At 42.3% G+C, this 20894-nt stretch overlaps 2 protein-coding genes across 5 annotated transcripts in view; both read left to right on the forward strand.

Moving 5' to 3' along the window:
- BRWD1 (bromodomain and WD repeat domain containing 1) overlaps nucleotides 1–7894 on the forward strand; it is a 117791-nt gene extending 109897 nt beyond the window's left edge. Inside the window, exon 42 of the mRNA XM_072740548.1 lies at nucleotides 4194–7894. Within this exon, the coding sequence (XP_072596649.1) occupies nucleotides 4194–4582 (389 nt within the window). The 3' untranslated portion in view covers nucleotides 4583–7894. The remainder of the gene's footprint in view (nucleotides 1–4193) is intronic.
- A 282-nt stretch (nucleotides 7895–8176) lies between these two features.
- PSMG1 (proteasome assembly chaperone 1) lies at nucleotides 8177–19456 on the forward strand. Of its 4 annotated transcripts, none has more exons than XM_025987281.2 (7): nucleotides 8177–8360; nucleotides 9920–10026; nucleotides 11433–11584; nucleotides 13330–13392; nucleotides 15596–15794; nucleotides 16980–17116; nucleotides 19242–19456. In XM_025987281.2, exons 1-7 carry the CDS (start codon nucleotides 8227–8229, stop codon nucleotides 19314–19316), a joined length of 867 nt encoding a protein of 288 aa, XP_025843066.1. In that variant the 5' UTR covers nucleotides 8177–8226; the 3' UTR covers nucleotides 19317–19456. The 4 variants fall into 4 exon arrangements, with proteins under 4 accessions (XP_025843066.1, XP_025843067.1, XP_025843069.1 ...); XM_025987282.2 differs by having other exon boundaries at nucleotides 8188–8370; XM_025987284.2 differs by lacking the exon at nucleotides 8177–8360 and adding an exon at nucleotides 8477–8638.
- The last annotated feature ends 1438 nt before the right edge of the window (nucleotides 19457–20894 follow it).

Consider the following 20894-nt stretch of genomic DNA (forward strand, 5'->3'; position numbering starts at 1 on the left):
ATTACTGTAGAAGCTGACTTCTCAGTGTTAACTCCAGTGTTCAACTCCCCCAGAAAAGAGAAAAGCATCGGGGAATTAACAGAAAACCTGTTAGCCTACAGTTACCCTCTAAAGAGACTTCCCAGCGTATGGAATCTTTTTGGAAACTTGTGCTTTTGGAGGGATGAATATCCGTGATAATGCTGTTTGCTTCCTGAGTTTTGATCATTTCATTGCTTATCAGTGAAGGGCAGAGAAGGAAGAAGTCATCTTAAACCAGCTCCGAAAAGCCTTACTTGAGAGAGGTTACTATGATTTGCAACTAAAAGGTTTCCCCTCTGTGGATTTATCACCAACCACAGCAGCCAGTGATGTCAGTACTTCAAAAGTATGTGAAATAGGCCAGTACATTTTCATTTTGATTCAGACATGCTTTCACCTTTTGCCATTCTCAGATTTGTTTTTAATACGCCAATGGAAAAAAATAATATGCCAGTGAAAATTCTGATGAGATTAAAAATTCTCATGCTTCTACAGCAATGATGGGAAGTTTATTTTGGATTTAGGAGAACAACTTTGTATTAAGTGTAATTGGAATATGATAAGTCCTTAAAATATAAAAACTAGAGATAATTGCTCTGAGTCAAAACTGTAATGTCTGCATCCAAGTTTCTCTTCACCACAGACAGTCTTAGAACACACAGTGATACAATTTAAAGTGGTCATCTAGGTAAACTGTGATGGAGTACTACGACCCATGCAAAGTTTTACTCTGTGAAGGAGGTTGCCGCCATACCCAAGTAGGGAATTATTTATAGGGAAGCAGCAATGCCTCAAGCTCTCATTGCTCCCAACCCCGTGACTGACCAACACCATCTGGGACAGTAGGACTTGGGGGATTGTACTGACTCGTTAGTATTAAGTGACGCTATCACAAATGTACTGTTAGAGCAGTATCCTCCAGAAGTTTTGAGCTTGTGCCCTAACACATAAATTGGACTACTCTCTAACCCTGAATGATCCTGTATATATTTCTAAAAACTGTAGTTTGCTCAAGGGGAATAAAAGCACTTTATAATTTACCAAGTTCTCAGTAATAAAATTAACGCTGACTTATATGTATGCATTATTATTTTTTTTAATTTCCCACACTGTCACTCTTCTGTCTTCCTCAGATTGCTTTTGTCCTTATCCTGTGACATTCCCATTTGAGGTCTGAACCTAGACTTAGAGCTTCATCAGGTTGCGTGGCTGTGCACAACAGAACTGACTCGCCTATCTCCCCGCCCTTGACCTAGTTCAGATATTTGAAGTTCAGATTTTCTTAAAGGACTTTAAAAAGCCTACTTAGATTTTCTTCTGTAGAATCTTAACTGTTTTCCCTTATTTTGGATTACAAATAAGCATTTATTAAAATGAGTTAGGGTTAGTATTTACTGGGTTCCTAAATTGTGTTAGTACATCAAAAAGGAGTTAGTTGCTGCCACTTAAGTCCTTTTGATCCACAGAAGTGTTTACTTGTGATAGGATTTTATCTCTAACTGGGTATGTTGTTGGGAATGAACTTGGTTATCTACTTCTGGTGTGGTTGCAGCATGCAAGCGGATGTAGTTGAGCGATGCTGGTGTATCCTCGTCCTTTGTAAGTCACATTTCACCCTAATTTTGTTATGTATTTACAAGAACTTTTGTCTGTCATAGCATATTACTTCACATTCCAGTATTTGCCTAACATTGATTTAATGTGCTAAACTGTCGCTTTGGATCTAGAGTTACTTTGCAGAGACCTTAGTTTGTGATTTAAACATTCCTGAGCAAAGGCCCTTCGAGGTAAAACTCCTCGGGCTGCTGTACTCATGGTCTCTGCTGCTTGTGCAAGTGACCGTGCAGAGCCCAGCCAGGCGGGGGAGGCTGTGCTGCCCAGCAGTGTGTGATGATGAGCTTAGCCCGTGAAAATGCCATTTTTGCAATGCCTGATGACCTACGTTGAACAAGACGTGTTTGCCTTAGAAATAGAATTTCAGAAGGGAGAAGTATAGAAGTCACTTAATTGGCAGAAGGGACTGATGTGCTTGTGGGGGGTTGCTTTTAGTACTTAGTTCCTGACCTCCTTTGGGAGAACTCTTAACAGGTCTTGGAGAAAGCAGAGGCACATCTTTGAAGTCCGTTTCATAGACTTAAGAAATCTGAAGGGCTTTCCCTTTCGAGAGCAGAAGACTTTTTCTCAAGTCTCAATTAATGAACATGTCAATCGACGGAAGCCCATTTTCACCTGTACTCATTTATGCTTGCTTGGTGGCAGAAGGGCAAACCTCTCCGTTCTTAAAGGAAAAACTAGGAAGGTTGGTGGTGGTTGGGAGCTTCACTGCGATAGAATAATAGCATCACTTGAGAGCTGACACAATGGGTCCTTATTTTCTCGTCCTTAGTGGTGAAAGGGCACAAGTGGCAGAGTCCAGATGTAGAGTGTGGTATCTGAGAGGTCTTAGCCTGTTTTTACCAATGGCTGAATGTCTACAAACGAGGTGGGGTCCCACAAACCCACCTCCCACCCCTCCCAACCCCCCAGCTTGTGTACCTTTAAAACCATTTTACATAGTTTGACTTAATGTCCCCAAGGCTAGGTTGCCAACAGATAAAGGCCTAGCATTCGGGGGCTGATGGACACCGGGTGCATTTTTATCAAGAAATACAGGTTTTGCCTGCTACCTAGAAGTAGGGCATTCCTGTGAAACTTCATAAGCCAAAATGGCATAAAGCAAAGATGCAATTACCATTAATGTATATGGAAAAAAAAATTGGAAGGCATTTATTTGCAGACCCTGAAAAATCACCTCTGGTTGCTCTGATACCTTAGGACACATCTTCACTAACGGATGCACAAAATCAGTGTGGATGAAGCCCAGATGCTCAGACAGTTCAAGAGCTCTGGTGGCAGGGGGAGGAGCTTGGTGGGCTGCTCTTTGTTCAGGTGTGTGCTGCCTCTGTAGAGGCTCCCTGAAAAACCAACACCAAACGCCATATTGCCCCCACCTTTGTGTGTGTTAATGGAAATCCTCTTCAATTTCTTTTGTGGCTAGCAAAACCAAGTAGGTCTTTTGTAAAAGCGAAGAGCTTAATGTGAACTTTCAAAAAGCGAGAACACCCGCACTTTTGCCCTAGAAGCGTATTAATTGATCCTGTATTTGAAGTTTGAAAATCTGGCTTTGAGACATTGGCAGAAATAAAAATGATTCGAGCCCACCTAAGCTGTTAAACGTGGAGTGGTGGGCGCATCATCATGTGGCACATCATGTGGCTCCTCACTCAGCACAGCTAGCGTGGATCCCAAGGCACACTTGGGAAAATTGCCTCTCCGTAGTGGCTTTCGTCCTGTCCTTTGTCTGATGGATCCCTCCAAGGTTCCTAGCTCAGCAACAATAACACTTCTCAATGGAAGCTTTCTTGCCCCATGACTGTTCTGTTTTTCAAGTGCGTTTCTCACGCTCCATACCGCACCCCCCCCCCCTTTTAGTTTTTACAGAAAGTAAAGTTAATATGTGTGGACTTTGTTTTAGAATCTTTATCCTGATCCCTCGATGCCTGGCATATACCCAGCTCAGAAAATATTTGAATAGTAAGGAAACCAGGATTTAATAATTTGTTATGAAAAATGGATCTAGGACTAAAACCGTATTTTAGATAAAACTAACAGGCAGTTCCTTTTTATCTACTGCTTCATGTGTGTTTTGACTAAAGGCTGATGGGATGAAAACTTCAGGGACCTTCTTGAAGCAGAGCTGATGCCGCGTCCGCATAGTCATAATGGCATTGCCTTCTCTTTGAGGTTCTAGGAAAATTATCTCAGAACTCCTGTTGAATATCCTAAAGTAGTTCAACAGAGAATATCTGAAGTGATACCAAGAATTTAGTGCTTTATGATGCTCAAGGTACATTCTCACAAACCTGATACTGTTGAGACAGTTGTCCTTCCAGATTAGAAAGTATGCCAGGTGGTGTAACTACCCGAGACTTCCTTTTGTTGATCAGGAAATAGGAGGTTCAGTGTCAAGAACATGTAGTATCACTCACTGATGAGAATCACCTAAGTTTTTTACTTATTTAGCAATGTGAGTAGTTTTAAAATTTACCATTTAGGAATGTGTTATTGAGGAATTGTAAAATCTTGTGTTAACAAGGTTTTTGCATTTACATGAACTTTCACTCATTTTTCAGAATCTGTTCCTAGAGACAGAGAACCCAATACAAAAATGAGAACATGCATGCATAATCAGAAGGCTGCAGTGCAAATGCCTAGTGAGACTCTGAAAGCAAACATGGTGCCTGAGAAAGTTCTCCGCAGATGTGCCGCTGTGGCTGCAAATAAAATAAAAATAATGAGTAATCTAAAGGAAACGATTTCAGGACCAGAAAATGTCTGGATTAGGAAGAGCAGCAGAAAGCTGCCCCATCGAAATGCTTCTGCTGCGGCTAAGAAAAAATTACTGAGTGTTTATAAAGAGGATGATACAACCAGAAATTCTGACAGTGAAAAAGAGCTAGAAGACACTAATAGCAAAATGCCTTTTTTAAGGCGGTTCAGATCCTGGAAAGAAACCGCATAATAGTGACCATGGAAATGTGGAAGTGGGATTTGAAAGCAATCAGGGGCCACAAGAAAACTGGCGGTTGCATTCTGCTCTGAGCGCCAAAGTTAATCCCTCGTTGGCACCTTTTCCAGGGATTTTCTAAAAGCCATAACCCAGCAGGTCACAGTGGGAGGAAGCCTTCCTTCCAGGGAGCCTTTGTACAGAAACCCACTACAGAGAATCTGAGGGGGGAACAGACGTTGAAGCCTGTAGTGCAGAGGTGGAAAGAAGAGACAAGTGGCCTGTCCTAAGGCTGTTCCTTTCCAGAAAGGAAGGGCGTTGAGGAAAGATCTTGATTCCTTAGAGGAAGAAAATAATGGGAAATGCACAGGGTCTGTAGCAAAAACTTCAAGGCCTGAAAAAAAATGTCAACATCACAACCTAATGCTAATTTTGAGGGTTCTGCATCAGAGAATAAAAATTCAGACCAGCATGGCTACGGTGTCATTACTGAGAAGTAAGAGGGAAAACTCTAAGTAGGCACATTTCCAGAGGAAGTGCCATTGAGCCTATTTGACCAAGCAAATACTATAATATTAAAGACCCAATCCCTATAGTTCACAACTTCAAAAGCCAAAAAGCAAACTAGAAGGACCTGGGGATTCATTGATGGGGATGGTGATACGCGAGCTCTGAAGTAGAGTGGGAAACAGGCAATTAGTGAAAACCCATTAATGTCTTATTTTGTCTATAATATTGGAATTCATACTGAATGGTGACCTCTTGATACGAGTAATTCAGGGAATATATATTTTTCTATGAAGGCAATGAATGTGACTATCACAACTTCTTTTCCTCATTTTTACTTGCACATAACAGCATTTACGGAGATGCCGAAACGTGCCTCATGATAGGCAAGGTCTTAGGTTTAATCAGTTAGAAAAGGTACAGATGAAGATCAAAACAGTCATATTTTTGGATGATAACAGTGACATCCTCTTACATTTCTCTACAGCACCTTAAAAATTAGTACTTTATGAACACTTTTAGCAAATTAATTACAGTCTCATCACAACAAACTTAATGGCAGCATGTATTGGCTCTTCCATTGTGGCCTTTGCTAGGATTAGAAAATCTGATCTTGATACTGTAAAGAATTCTTTGCAATGAGGTTTAATTTGTTAACAGGTATTTGTTGAAGTTAAGATCGCCAGATTAAATGAATGCACTGTTAAACCTTTTTTAACACAGTAACATGCTATTGAAAAAGTGAATTGTTAGAAGCAAGTTGTTTTCCCATTTAAAATTATCTGTGAATATTAATATATGATTTGCATGTGTAAATCTGAAAAAAGTAAAATATAGAAACCTAAGAGTTTCTATTCTTTTTTTCATTAAAAGACTAATGTAATGCATATATTTTGGTTATACAGATAGACCCAAGTGTCTAGATTACTTGAGAAATTTGTGGTTGCATGTCTGCTTAAAAAAAAAGGCGTTTTGTCGTTTTTGTTTTTGTTTTTTTTTTCTTCCCCTTAGCATAAGCCGGAATATTTCTAACCTACAGAGTCTGTGTCCTTTGCTCTGTTAATATATACTTTCATCTGAAATACCGATACCAGTATCTTGTTACTACAGGTGAGGAAAGGAAGAATTCCTAATAAACTAATATTTTTAGGCGCATGGGGTTTGATTTTTGATTGCTAATGAAATGTTTAAATCTATTTCCTCTCCCATATTTACCCTTAATTCTACAGAAATTTCTCACTGGGGATGTTCTATCCTCAACAAATACCATAAAATGAATATATTTAAATATCAGCTAAGATTCTTTTTTGCAAAATTTGTCAGTTTCTGTGTAATCAAATAATTTGTTTTGAATTTACAGTGTTCTGTGATGGGGTTAATTTCCAGAAGGTGTCACCAGCCTTCTTTCATAACAGAATCTCTGCTGGTATAGTGTTTAAATTGAACATCTGTTTGCCTTTTTTTTTTCTCCTTAAGTGCTTTGCCTAAACTTACTGTAACTGCATGAAGTAGCATTTGTTGAAAACTTAACATTATTGTAAAACTCTGAAGTGTACACAAAATTTAAATCACGGCCAAATGTATTATGATTACCCTGCTCATAATTTCAATCAGCTTTCTAGAAATGATTTCTTCATAATGTAATTGTGAAATCAAATCGCGGTAAATTTCACTGATAAATATGACAAGTTAGTTACTCGACAAAAGGACTAAGACAACGTGGTAGCCAAACATCAACATCCTTTTTATTCTGCAATTCAGGCATCCTATAAAATACAAAATAGCCCAGGAGTCTCCATGCAGCTTAGAAACATCAGCCTGGTAATCTTGCTAACAGCTAGCTACACACCAGGTTTCCTAAGCTCTCACCGGATTGCAATTTGGTCATGTACTGTTGATGCTTACATGTTCAAATTCTGCTTCAAAACCCGAATCTTTATTTTGCAGTAATATGTAAAATCGCTAAGGCGGATTTAATGTAAATGTTCTTGTTGATACTATTTCTCCACGTCTCAAAGCAAGGTACTTGTAGCAGCTTTCGGAGATTTCTTCTGAATACCTCAAGCAGCCCTGCCTGACCCCAGACGAGCACTCGGCAGGTCGGGGCAGTGCTGCACAGTGATGCACAGTTTTGCGCAGTGATGCAGTGTTGCACAGTGCTGGGCAGTGTTGCACACTGCTGCGCAGTGCTGCAGTGCTGCGCAGTGTTGCACGGTGCTGCGCAGTGTTGCACGGTGCTCCGCAGTGCCGCGCAGTGTTGCACGGTGCTGCGCAGTGTTGCACAGTGTTGCACGGTGCTGCGCAGTGTTGCACAGTGTTGCACGGTGCTGCGCAGTGTTGCACAGTGTTGCACGGTGCTGCGCAGTGTTGCACAGTGCTGCGCAGTGTTGCAGTGCTGCGCAGTGTTGCACGGTGCTCCGCAGTGTTGCACAGTGCTCCGCAGTGCTGCCCTGTGTGGCGCAGTGCTGCACCGTGTCCTCTGTTTTCGGTGCAAAGCCAACGGGAAGGGATTTTTACGTTTCACGGCCAGGAGTCCTGGACGCGGCCCTTGGCTCGGGCGGGCGCGGCCGCCGCCCCGCACACTCCGCCTCCCAGCGCGCTCTAAAGAACAGGCCGATTCGAGAACTGCATTCTTTGCTCATTAACGAAGAGGAGAAGGCGGAAGTAAATTTTGTATCGGAAACGGCCACGTTTTAAAAAAAAAAAAAGAAGTAACTATTTTTGCATTCTCATGAACTCTTCCGGATCGGCTTGACAATCATCCGCTTTTGAAATGTGAAATTCTTATTGCCGCAGTAAAAGTCGCATTTTATACCACCACGAGGCGCTGTGTTTCTTCCCTCCTCCCCCCGGCATCCCGCAACGAAGAAGGGGCGCGGACACCGGCTGGAGGCCGGGAGGGGCGGGAGGGGCCGCGCGCCGAGGCACCTGCGGGGTTAGGGACGCCCCGCCCCCCGCCCCCCGCTCGCCTCTCTAGCCCGTAGTCATCCCACCTCTCGGTGTCCCCGCGGGCTTACGGCCCGGTGCGCGTGCGCGCGCGGGGGGGCGTGGCGGGAGGGCGGTGCGGGGGGCGTGGCGAGGCCCGGGCGGGGGGCGGGGCGCATGCGCCGTGCTGGGGCGCCGCGGCCCGGCCGGGAGGTGGTGAGGGCGGCATGGCGGCCACGTTCTTCGGCGAGGTGGTGAAGGCGCCGTGCCGAGCCGGGACGGAGGACCAGGAGGAGGAAGAGGAGGGCAGGAGGGAGACGGCGGAGGACAGGGAGGTCCGGCGGCAGCTGGCGCGGAAGCGGTGAGGCCGGGTCGGTGGCTCGAGCGCGGGCCCCCCCCTTCCCGGGCGGCCGTCGCGGGCGTGGCCGTCGGCCTCGTAGCGTCCGTCTCGGGATCCGTAGCAGGTGGACCAGCCGCCTCTCTAAGCGGTGGGAGAGGACCGTAGGTGACCCCTGACCCCGGCCGGGTCACGTGCGTCGGGCTGGTGTGACGGTCGCGCCGCAGGTGCTTTGTCCCCCAGCCCGTGGGGTCCCGGTTTGCAGAACGCGCCTGGGACGCTGCAGGCATCTTGTTGCGAAGGTGCAGTTAGGACCCCGGACACACGTTTTAGACCCCGTGGCCGGGGGGTGACCAACGGGACGTTGGACAGCGACTTCGTGGAAGTCGGAGGCCTGACCTGGTGCGCACATCGCACCTCCTCCTCACCCCGGCTGAGGCTCCTGGACCCGAATGAAAGGCGTTCCACGCCCTGCGTGTGTCTCACTTAACCTGGGTGCCCATTACCTGCGCTCTGCAGATGCATCTTCCTTTATTTTATTTTTTAAAGATTTTACTTATTTATTCATGAGAGACACAGGCAGAGGGAGAAGCAGGCTCCACGCAGGGAGCCTGACGTGGGACTCGATCCCCGGTCTCCAGCATCACGCCCTGGGCTGAAGGCAGGTGCTCAACTGCTGAGCCACCTGAGCGTCCCGATGGATGTTCTTTTAGAGGCATCGTCACGTGCAAGCAAGTTCAGTATTTGGCTGTTAGAAGGGAGGCGCTTGCTCGCTCTTTCTTTCCTTCTTTCTTTCTTTCTACTTTTTTTTTTTTTTTTTAAAGATTTTATTTACTTATTCATGAGAGACACAGAAAGAGAGGCAGAGACACAGGCAGAGGGAGAAGCAGGCTTCACGCAGGGAGCCTGACGTGGGACTCGATCCCGGGGTCTCCAGGATCACACTCTGGGCGGAAGGCAGGTGCTCCACCACTGAGCCATCTGGACGTCCGGATGGATGTTCTTTTAGAGGTGCGGTCAGGTGCAAGCAAGTTCAGTATTTGGCTGGTAGAAAGGAGGTGTTTGCTCTTTCTTTGTTTCTTTCTTTTTCTTTTTCTTTTTTTTTTTTAAGGTTTTGTTTACTTATTCATGAGAGACACACACAGAGAGAGAGGCAGCGACACAGGGAGAAGCAGGCTACATGCAGGGAGCCCAACATGGACTCCATCCCGGGTCTCTAGGATCAGGCCCTGGGCTGAAGGCGGCGCTAAACCGCTGAGCCACCCGGGCTGCCCTGCACTTGCGGTTGCTTACTGCCTGCTGTACCCACCTGTCCCGCCTTTCGGGGATGCTAAGATGGTTCAGTGAGTCGCGTGGACCTCGCTTGTGGAGTCCTCCGTGAACTTTGCATTCAGACGGGAATAGCGTTGCCCGAATCTCTTGTTTCCTTAGGTGATAATTCCATTCTTTCTGAAATTAAAGCCTGCCTATTGTTTATTACAAAGTCATGCCTCTAGTGTCCTTTCTCTCGTAATACAGCACTAATTGGATCTAAGTTGCTTTTTTTTTTTTTTTTTTTTTTGGTCTTTTGTTTCTTCTGTTAGGGAGGTGCGGCTCTTTCGAAGACAGACAAAAACATCTTTGGAAGTTTCTCTGCTGGAAAAATATCCTTGCTCCAAGTTCATCATTGCTATAGGAAATAATGCAGTAGGTGAGTAGACTTGTGTTAGATTGGACTTCTGTTGATAGAACAAAAGCCATGGGAGGTGGGTGGGAGGGATGGGGTGACTGGGTGGTGAGCATTAAGGAGGATGCTTGATGTGATGAGCACTGTGTTCTGTGCTGCTGATGAATCACTGACCTCTACCCCTGAAACTAATAATACAGTATATGTTAACTAGAATTTATTTTATTTTATTTATTTTTTAAAAAAGATTTTATTTATTCATGAGATAGAGAGAGAGAGAGAAGCAGAGACACAACACAAGCAGAGGGAGAAGGAGGCTCCATGCCAGGAGCCCGAAGTGAGACTCAACCCTGGGTCTCCAGGATCATGCCCTGGGCTGCAGGCGGTGCTAAACCGCTGAGCCACCCAGGGATCCCCAACTAAATTGAATTTAAATAAAAAACTTAAAAAGGAAAAAAAAGAACACAATCCAAAGTTACTTATTTCTTTACATCATAAAATATTTCAAATGTCTATTACTTTTTTTAGAAAAAGTTAAAGCAGAAAGTTGACTTAGAAAAGGCTACAGTTTTTGAGTAAACTTTGAGTAATATCTGCCTCCTCATGTGATACCATCTTTTTAAGAAACCTAAAAAATAAGATTTAAAGAAAGTGTTCTTTGGTTCAGGAAGTTGTAAATCCTGGGAACTGGGTTTACGGTTTGTTCCGGTATCCACGTTTCCTCCGGCTTCTGGGCCTGTTTGGGCCAGACTTCAAGGGAGAGGGGGCATGTGTACATGGCCCCCTTGGAGCCATGGTTCTTCAGTGTTCTTGAATTAACAGGCTCCTTTGAGAACATGATGAGAGCTCTAAAAATAACAGTGATGGTCTCTAACGTTTTTGAACACTTCAGTGTGAAGGTCTGCACATACATGACTGACTCCATTTGATAGATTAATGTCAGAACAGTGCAGAGCTCAGCTGAACAGTGTACACGTGCAAGTGCACAAACCTGTGTCATTTTACAGCTAAAATGTACAGCCTGTCATTTCACAGGCTCTGGGGGTGGGCATTCGGGATCTCTGGTGAAGTAGATCTCTTCCCCGGTCAGGTAGCCCTAGTGCTTGCAGGACATAGTAAGTACCTGGTAAGTAACTACTGACTCGTTTATATGAAGTTCTACCCTCCTAAAATTTTCCAGCCAAGTGCAAACTTCATGAAAGTGTGGTAAAGCATGTCAGTAAATCTGTGTTGTCAGGTCCTCCTCTGAAACCATCTGTACTTATGGCATGGCCTTTAATTTCTTGAGGCCTCAGTTTCCTTTTCTGCTAAGTGGTGCTGTAAGGTCAGTGGTCTTACAGACTCTCCTAGAGTAACTTGAAATTATTTTTGGTTATAGAATATGCAACTTGCAGAACCAGGCACTAACTTATGTGAATTGTTTTTCACAGCATTTTTGTCATCATTTGTTATGAACTCAGGAGCCTGGGAAGAAGTTGGTTGTGCTAAACTCTGGAATGAATGGTGTAGAACAACAGACACTACACATCTGTCCCCTGCAAAGTCCTTCTGTATGTTTTATCATCTAAAATCGAATCCCTCGGTATGTGGGACTTGGATGCTTCAGGGGGAGCCATTTAGGCGTCATTCATGTGTTCATTTGAATTTCATGTTCCTGTATATCTGCTTTTGGGCTGAGGAATTCTGCCTGTAGGCAGTGCTAGTGCCCTGTATTATTTGTATAAATATTAACATGGCATACACAGTGTTGGTAAAGCTCCTAGGAAGTTCTGATAGAACTTTGTTAGAAAAAAGCCATAGATTGTGGACATTCAAATTTTGCTGTCATTCAAAAAATTATTTCACGTGGTATCTCTGACTGTGCAAAAATGTGTTCACTCTGTAAAAGCTGGAAGTTCAGTATGCCCAGTATTTAGCAAATGCCTGGTACGTCCTAGAAACTCAGTTAATGTTTGTTGAACAAAAGAATGCTCTGTGCATTCTAAGCATAATTCTCTTGACAGTTGAGCTTTTACCCTACCTCATTTGTCCTGATTTTTAAGTCCTAAGAGTCATTCTATAGCTAGTGCTGAGTGATTTCCTTGTGTCCTGTGCATTCAAATCTTAATCTTGGGTCCATTCAGAGAACACAACATAGTGGGTGATGTGAGAGTCAGGCAGATGAGGTGACCTGGCAGGTGATGTGTCTCCCCATCTGCTTGTCTGACAGAGAACTATTATGTACTTGCCGAGCACTTGAACAAGGGCCAGGGCAGGGGTTCAAACGATGGAAGAAGCCACTGATTCCCTAATGTTATAATTTGGCTTATTTTAACTAGGTAAGGACCAAATATTAGCCTTGTAAACTGTAAGGTCTTATTTTGTAATACTTACAGTTTGTTTTTTTAACATGTATTCCAAAGTTACTTAAGTTTCCATAAGGATTTTTATGTACATCCAGCATTTATAGGAAATAATAATGAAACTAAGCATGTTTTTGATCTGGTCTTTAATTAGAAAAGTTGCACTTTAGAATAGATTGTGAAGGTCCAGTAAGGAATTTTGGTCACCTCGTCTAGTTGTACCATTTATTAGGTATCTTTTGATTATGCAGAACCTGCTTGTGTAGTCTTTACATATCTAGTCTTTTTCTTTTCCCCCCACACGCCCGTGTACCTTTTTTCCCTTCTGTGATCCCCTTGGGTAATTGTTAGCATTTCTGGCAGTGTTTTAGTAGAAGACATTGAGTTCTCTGGGTAGTATCATTCTAGGAGCATTGATAATCAGGAATCCATCCTTTAATGGCATTGTGGCATTACAGATTATTTCATTTTGAGCATATAGGTTGGAACTTGGTTTCTAAAATAATACTATCTTCACAGGCATCAGTACCATTTTAGAATGCCATTTGGACTGAGTTGCTGTCAGACTGGCATTCACTAGCATTTGTGTAATACTTAGTTTTACAGTATTTATGTTTATTTTGCATTTGGTCTTCACAGTGTGTGACACCCAGAAGGGCAGCAGGCCTGGTATCATTCCTGTGTCATAAAGAAGACTCTGGTAGCTTTTACTGGTAGTATCTTAAGTGCCTCCTATGCAAACTTTTGTGGTCACTCCATTCCTGTGTACTTCGTTCTCCTGTTAACTGCCAGTAGTGGCTTCATTTTTAAATTTTAAAAATAAAGAAGCCAACAGCAAATTCAGAAAGCAAATGTTATCTAAAGGTTATTTTAGAATTCAAGTGATATGTATATGGTGGTAACTTGGGGTATGTATAAAATTCATTTGACCTGACAAAAAACTTGGAATATGATTTTTTTTTTTTTTTGGAATATGATTTTCTAGGTTGTCCTCTGTCAGTGCAATTGCTACGTTGCTGAAGATCAGCAGTATCAGTGGCTAGAAAAGGTAAGAAGGGAATGAAGACTGGTGGGCTGCTTTTTTTTTAAGGGTTCAGTATCTTAACACTTGAGCCTACATAGTCAAATATGGAAGCAGGGAAGTCTTTGTTTTTTTCTTAAAAATATTGTAGTAATTTGTTACAGAATATCAAGAATAGAAACAGATTTAACAAATTAATCAATGTGCTAAAGATTTAGATCATAGAAGCCTAAAACAGTTGAATTCTTCCTATCTACCGTATTGTTACATTTGAAAGAAAAACAGGCTACTCCCGTGAAACAGAACAAGGGCATGGCTAGTGGTGCAAAATGGCCTGACAATGTGGACTGGTGGCCTGACCATGCAGTCTGGTGGGAGATGTGGACTGGAGAGATGCTGGCTGGGGATGTGTGCTGGGGATACAAACTGGAGAGATGGGTACTGGGGGTACAGGCTGGAGAGATGCAGGCTGGAAAGATGTGGGCTGGGGATGTGGGCTGGATATAGGCTGGAGAGATGCGCACTGGGAGTATAGGCTAGAGAGATGTGGGCTGGGGATGACTCTGGGCTTTGAGGCAGGAAACATGGGAGCTGGATTCAGAGGGTTGGCACTCAGCTGCTACTTGTTCCAAATTCCAAAATATTACATCAGTTTGTCTTAGGATGGCTTAATTGAGTCTTCATTTTATGGGAAAACTGTGCATGTTACATGCCCAATAAAATATACTTTTCAGTGAAGAATTTAGGAGTTTTAGAGAATAATCATAATTTTGGCAGGTGCGTATTATTTATAAATGAAGTAGGTCTTATATATGTATATCTCAGCAACATTTCAGCTTAAATTTTAGGTATATTTCTTAGGTATTAAAATTAAATTCATTGGAAATAAAAAATTTGGCGTACACTTGTTTTAAACCAGATTGGCATACTTGAAAACATTTTTAAAAAGTTACTAAATACGCTTTATTAAATGAGGAGTTATTCAAGAAGGTCTGTGATCCTTTTCACAATCACATGTGATTTTGTGTTATGTAGTGGTGTCTATTTTTCTGAGGAGAGTCCATAGCTTTCCTGAGTTCTCAGAAGAGGAGGAAACCGCTTTGTTAATTTATGTTTTTTATTTTAAGTAGGATGACTGTTCCATCAAAACTGTTATTTTTGTACTCTGGGACAAGTTTTCTCTTCCAGACTTTAAAAATTTTTTAATCAGTATTTTTTTTTCCTTAGGGACACTCTTTGTTTCCCCTTGCTGTTTGGTTTCTATCAGCCACAAAATCCTTAATACCACATACAGTCTAACGGAATGGTCAAGTGTGGATTCAGACTCTAGGTGTTGTAGGGAGAATGATAAATTAGGGCTTGTGAGTAATGTATTTTTTAGATGGGATGTACCTGCTGAAGTTAACTATTTTGTGTTTATTTACAAAGCTGTGAGCTAATGAAATTAGTCTTACAAATGGTAAGACTCATTAATGGTGTGTAAAATCTTTAGTTCTGTTGTTACTGGAAATAGCCATTTTCTTCTTTTCATAAAATATTTCCCAACAAGATGGAATGGCCTAAAGTCTACTTTTTTCTTTAAAAGAAAAAAAAAAAAAGCTTTTTTGTTTACATCACCATAGATTTTAAAAGCTGAAAAGGGTCCTTGGAACTTCATGAAATACACACTTAGGAGGAAATAAAGGTCTAGAGTGATTGAAACTTGCCTGTAAGTGAAATAACTTAAGTGCATTTAAGAATTAAGGCACTGATACAACACCATTATGAATATACTTTGTGGCTTAGAAGCATCTTCATTAAAGTGTTCTTGAACACATGAGTACATGGATTAGAGAAGGGGGGATCACTTCATTTTGCCAATACACTGCTGGTCTGAATGTGCTTGAGAGTAAAGCAGTGTTCTAAGAAATAATCTGTACTAGAATAGGTCTCTTCGTCATCAAGCAGCTGGTTTACCCTAGAAGCCAGTCCTGGTGTTATCACAGGACTACTGCTTAGGTGGGTGTATTGTCCTCAGCTGAGGAATGTGACTTAGAAAGATCACCATACTGGAAGGTGACAAAACCAAGATCAAACCCCGGTGAGGGGACAGCAAAGCCTGTGTTCTGTTTTTCATTGGACACCTCCACCTGGATACTACTGTGAATGGTGTTAGGTAAAGAGCTAGAGGAATGTTTCTATTCTGTAACAGAATTATGTGTATGTTTTAATTAGGTCAATTTTGCCTTAGGTCTTTGGTTCTTGTCCGAAGAAGAATATGCAAGTAATGATTCTCACGTGTCGACATGTTACTGACTATAAAACTTCAGAATCTACCAGCAGCCTTCATTCTCCTTTCCTGAAAGCCCTAAAAACACAGAATTTCAAAGAGCCTCCATGCTGTCCACTGCTTGAACAACCAAATATTGTACATGATCTTCCTGCAGCAGGTGGTATCAAAATTTGCAACATTTACATTATATCTTGTTGCTTTGTTGGTTATTGGTTATTACTTTGACTATTAAGGTCTTTTTAAGGTAGTTCATTCATGATGATTGATACCAGTGTATTGCTATTAATCTTTAATATCTATTGTTCCTAGTATGTTGTGTTTGGTTTGAGTTTTTTTTGTTTTTTTTAAAGATTTTATTTATTTATTCATGAGAGACACAGAGAGAGACTGAGACACAGGCAGAGGGAGAAGGAGGTTCCCTGTGGGGAGCCTGATGTGGGACTCGATTCTGGGATCCCAGGATCAGGACCTGAGCCAAAGACCGATTCTCAACCACTGAGCCACCCAGGTGCCTCTGGTTTGAGTTTTAACATTGTTTAGACACACAGTTATGATGTGAGAGTAGGTCAGGGTTCTTTTTAGATTTTTATTTATTTATTCATGAGAGACACAGAGAGGCAGAGACACAGGCAGAGGGAGAAGCAAGCTCCATGCAGGGAGCCCAATGCAGGACTTAATCCTTGGACCAGGATCACGCCCTGAGTCGAGGCAGGCACTTAACCGCTGAGCCACCCGGGCTGCCCTAGGGCAGAGTTCTTAACGGTTAGGTTGGAGAGTTGCTCTGGTTCTTTTTGATTTGTGATAACTAATCATGTGAGCCAATGTTAAATATAAATCATTGGTGCATGAAAAGTGGATAAAGTATGTTTTCATTGTCAAAATAAGTTACTGAATCTTGATAGTTTCTTTACTATTTTTTTATTCCTGTTGCTAATTATACTCTAGCATCACATCGAAATGAAATTGTCACTTACTTTTTGATAGCTAATATGTTATATAATTGTTATTTGTTAGTAAGTGTTTTTTTCCCCTTAAATGTTGTTTATTGGAATAAATGGCTAATTTATATTATTCAGTAAAATTTTAATCTTGTACTTACTTAAGCTATGTCTCAGTATATTCAGGAAATGCAAAATAATATTTTCAGAGTGAGAAATTACTTAGGGAAAATAATTGGCTTTGAAAGAAAATACGCATTTATAAATGGTTTGATATAGCAGTGAACACTTTGAAGGAGGCAACACAGACAACTGATTTTAAAAGTATCCTTTATTGTTTAGAGGTGTTTAGTTTAAAATCACCTAGTAGAAGACTGAAGTGGGCTTTTCCTTGTGTTACTTAGTTCTGAGTTACTGCCAAGTGTGGAAGATCCCTGCAGTTCTGTACTTGTGTTACACTGATGTGATGAAGTTAGACCTGATCACAGTGGAAGCTTTCAGGCCTATCCTTTCTTCCAGAAGCTTGAAAGGTTTGGTTAAGGTAAGGTTTCAGCTCATTGACTAATAGCTGAGTTAGAACGAATTTAATAACAAATGGTAAATTTATGGTACTGATTTAAAAGTTAAGCAACACTTAGAGATCTTTTTTTCTTAAAGTGTTCTGGTCTGGCACTTTGAATTAGATTGTCACCCTCTCTTTTATATGTACTTCTGTAACTGGAGAAATGTTTTGTTCAAGCTTTTTCATGGTAGATCAGTGCAGTGCATTGATATAAATCCCAGACGGCTCTATAGAAAGATGCTTTGACTGTTTAGGAAGTTTCTGTAACTAATTCATTTGGAAGGTTGTAATACTTAAGAAGGCATTTTTGAGCACAGCATGGATCAAATTATGAACAGTTATTCACTTAATTTTGCATGGGACTGGCTGTGTGAAGGCGAGATAAACCTGTTTCCTGCTGTCCATTTGTATGTGTCCGTGAGCTCTTTCCCCAGAAAAGTTTTGCCTGTACTTCCAGATAGTTTAGGAACTCCCATCCTTTCCCTAAGAGACTTGCTGAAAGTGCGTGGATCCTGGGTGAGAACTTGTCTTGTACAGGGAAGAGACTACACCAGCGTTCCCCAGAGGGAGTCCTCTTTTAGTCTGGAATGGCCATTGGTGTTAAGACACGTTTTCTGGCAAGGTCTGTTGGACTTAGCTTGTTTCACAGACCTCATTAAATTCGTTTGCTTGCTAGATGATCAGCTCCGGGGGATTGGACCGCCTTTTTCAATTTTGGTATCCCCAGGTCATCATGTACCTGGCATATAGGAGAATGCATGCCCAGCCATTTGTTGAATTAGTAAAAATTAAAACTAAGTTTGTATAATTCAAGCATAATTTCAAATTAGCTGGAGTCATGGATAATCTTTCTGACAAACTGAGTTATTTTATAGTTAACGCTGCTTTCAGAGTATGTTTGGTTTGCTAATAGTTTGGTTTGCTTCTGTGGCTCACGGTCTGGCTCTTCCCACTGCATCGTGAGAGCAGGGCCTGTGGCTGTTTTGTTCCTGGTGTGGCGCGGTGCTCCGCACGCAGGCGCCCCAGAAGCACTGGCACTTGTTGGGAGAATTGTAAATCATCATGTGGAGTTTAAGTCCACTTTCGTCTTTTAGGAGTATTCCTTTTATTTATTTTTCTTTTTAAAAAAAATATCATTCATTCATGAGAGGCAGAGAGGCAGGTAGAGGGAGAGGCAGGCTCCCTGCGGGGAGCCCAATGCAGGACTGGATCCCTGGGCCCGGGATCACTCCCTGAGCTGAAGGCAGACGCTCAACTGCTGAGCCACCCAGTCCCTAGGAGTATTGTTTGAAGAGGGCTTGGAGATAACTCCTTTTAACCTATTCATTTCTCCCTGGAAACAATTATTTGCGGAGGGTGCAGTGGCCATTTGAAGAGTGCAGTTGTCTCTCAAACGTGAGCAGACACGGTCATCCTGAGTTCACTTCTAGTCTCTTGATCTGAGGGTGGCATGCAGTCAGTGATATGGAATTTTCTTGAGTGCCTCCAGAGCCATTTTAGTACCGCAGCCTGGAGGCGGTGCAGGCCACTTACTGTGCCTGCCAGATGGAGGAGAGCACGCAGTTGCATGCCTGCCAGAGCAGGGTGAGGTTCATATGAGGAGAGGTGGCAGTTGAGCTGGATCTGAAAGATGGATCCTCATGGGCAGAAGTGGGCAGAGGGGAGCGGGGAGTGCAGGAATGGGCAGGGCCAGAGTGCCTCTGAGGAGAGCGAGTGCGGAACTGGGTTCAGAGGGGTGGGAGGGCTCCTGTGGGAGAGAGGCTGGTTAAGACAACTTAACCAGCCTGGTTAAGTGAGAGGCTGGTTAAGTGACTCTGGAGTGTCACTTCCCGCCAGAGGTCTGGGACCTCTGGGACGGCGGTGTGGAGGCTGTGAGACACCACCAGAGAGTTTTGGGCAAGGGGAGGGACAGGCTTTGATGTTTCATCTACTTCAACACTTTGGGGTGCTGAGATGCTCAGATGTGTTACCTCCTGAAAGAGGAGATTCAGGGCAGGGCCTGGTCCCTTTGCCGGTGCCATTCTTTGTTTACGTCCTGACAGGATAGGGATTCTAACTGAATTCTCCATCTCACTGTACTGACGATTTTTTTCTTTTCTTCCAGAATATTCCCCAGAGCACAGAAATATTGAAGAAATTGATGACAACGAATGAGATTCAGAGTAACATTTACACATGATTCCAAAGATTGCTTTGTATCAAGTGTGTTATTACCTATGCGTTCCTTCAAGGGAAGCAGCAGTATGGTTTTGTTGGTTACTTTTTTTTCAGGGGTATACTTTGGAGGTGTTCAAACAGAATAAACTTATTTTAAATTCATTGTAGTTTTAGTTCCTTTTTTATGGTGGTGCCCTGGACAACTGGAATAATCCAGATGCTTTTCTTTGTCCACTAGGTGGGAGTATTGTTTAAATTGAATATTTTACACTAATGTAGTTAAATTTTTACAAAGCTGCAGATAACAGGTTTTGGTAACATGTACGTGTAGTTTCTTTAGTGATAGTTTTGTGTTATCTGAAAATAGACTTGGTGATTCCTAATACGTGAAAAGTTCGGATTTTATGGATTTTTCAGGGTTTTTTTACAGGTAAAATTGATCAGGTAACAAAGTTCTATATTTGCTCAACCTAAAACAAAAAGAAATGTGTATTTCATTGCTTTTCAGTAATATCTGCCAGGCAGGCTCTTTGCACAGACTTTTCTGGGCCCTGGTGCCGGGTTAACTGTATTGGTGGTACCAGCTGGGTTGCGGCGGGCTGTGGTCTCTAGAATGATGTGAATCATGGGTCTGAGGTAGCCTCACTACTACAGAAAAACACACACTGAAAGGTATCAGTGAAAATAAATCTTAGAATGGTGAAGTTGAAAAATGCTGCTTGTGTCTTTCTTTTTTTAAAATTATGGGATCCTTTGTATATTACAGATTTTTATTATTATTTTTTATTTTTATTTAAATTCCAGCTAGATGACATACAATGTACTCAGTAATGGTCTCAGGGGCAGAGTTGAGTGCTTCATCACAAGGGCCTTCCGTACTGCCCATCCCCCATCCAGCCCATTCCCCCACCCACCTGTGTATTACAGATGTGGACAACGCACTGGTATCTTATAGATTGAGTCTACTTACTGTTCTTGACGGTGTTTGGAGGTGGGGTAACGACACCCTGCCCTCCCTTTGCTGAGTGCCGGAAGCCTTGTGCACGGTGCATGTGAAACGTGAAACACATGCCCTGATGATAGAAATTGAAGCCTTTATATATATATATATATATATATATATATATATATATATATATATATATAAATTTATTTTTATTGGTGTTCAGTTTGCCAACATATAGTATAACACCCAGTGCTCATTCCATCAAGTGCCCCCCTCAGTGCCTGTCACCAGTCACCCCCACCCCCTGCCCTCCTCCCCTTCCACCACCCCTAGTTCGTTTCCCAGTTAGGAGTCTCTCATGTTCTCTCTCCCTTTCTGATATTTCCCACTCATTTTTTTCTCTTTTCCCCTTTATTCCCTTTCACTATTTTTTATATTCCTCAAATGAATGAGACCATATAATGTTTGTCCTTCTCCGATTGACTTATTTCACTCAGCATAATACCCTCCAGTTCCATCCATGTCGAAGCAAATGGTGGGTATTTGTCATTTCTAATGGAAATTGAAGCATTCTTGTTGCAGAAGTAGAAGTGTCTGCGTCCGTTCAGAAAAATGTGTTTGCAGAGCCCTGTGGTGACTTCGGAGTCCAGTCTG

The sequence above is a fragment of the Vulpes vulpes genome, chromosome 15, assembly GCF_048418805.1.
Source record: "Vulpes vulpes isolate BD-2025 chromosome 15, VulVul3, whole genome shotgun sequence".
NCBI classification, from domain to species: domain Eukaryota; kingdom Metazoa; phylum Chordata; class Mammalia; order Carnivora; family Canidae; genus Vulpes; species Vulpes vulpes.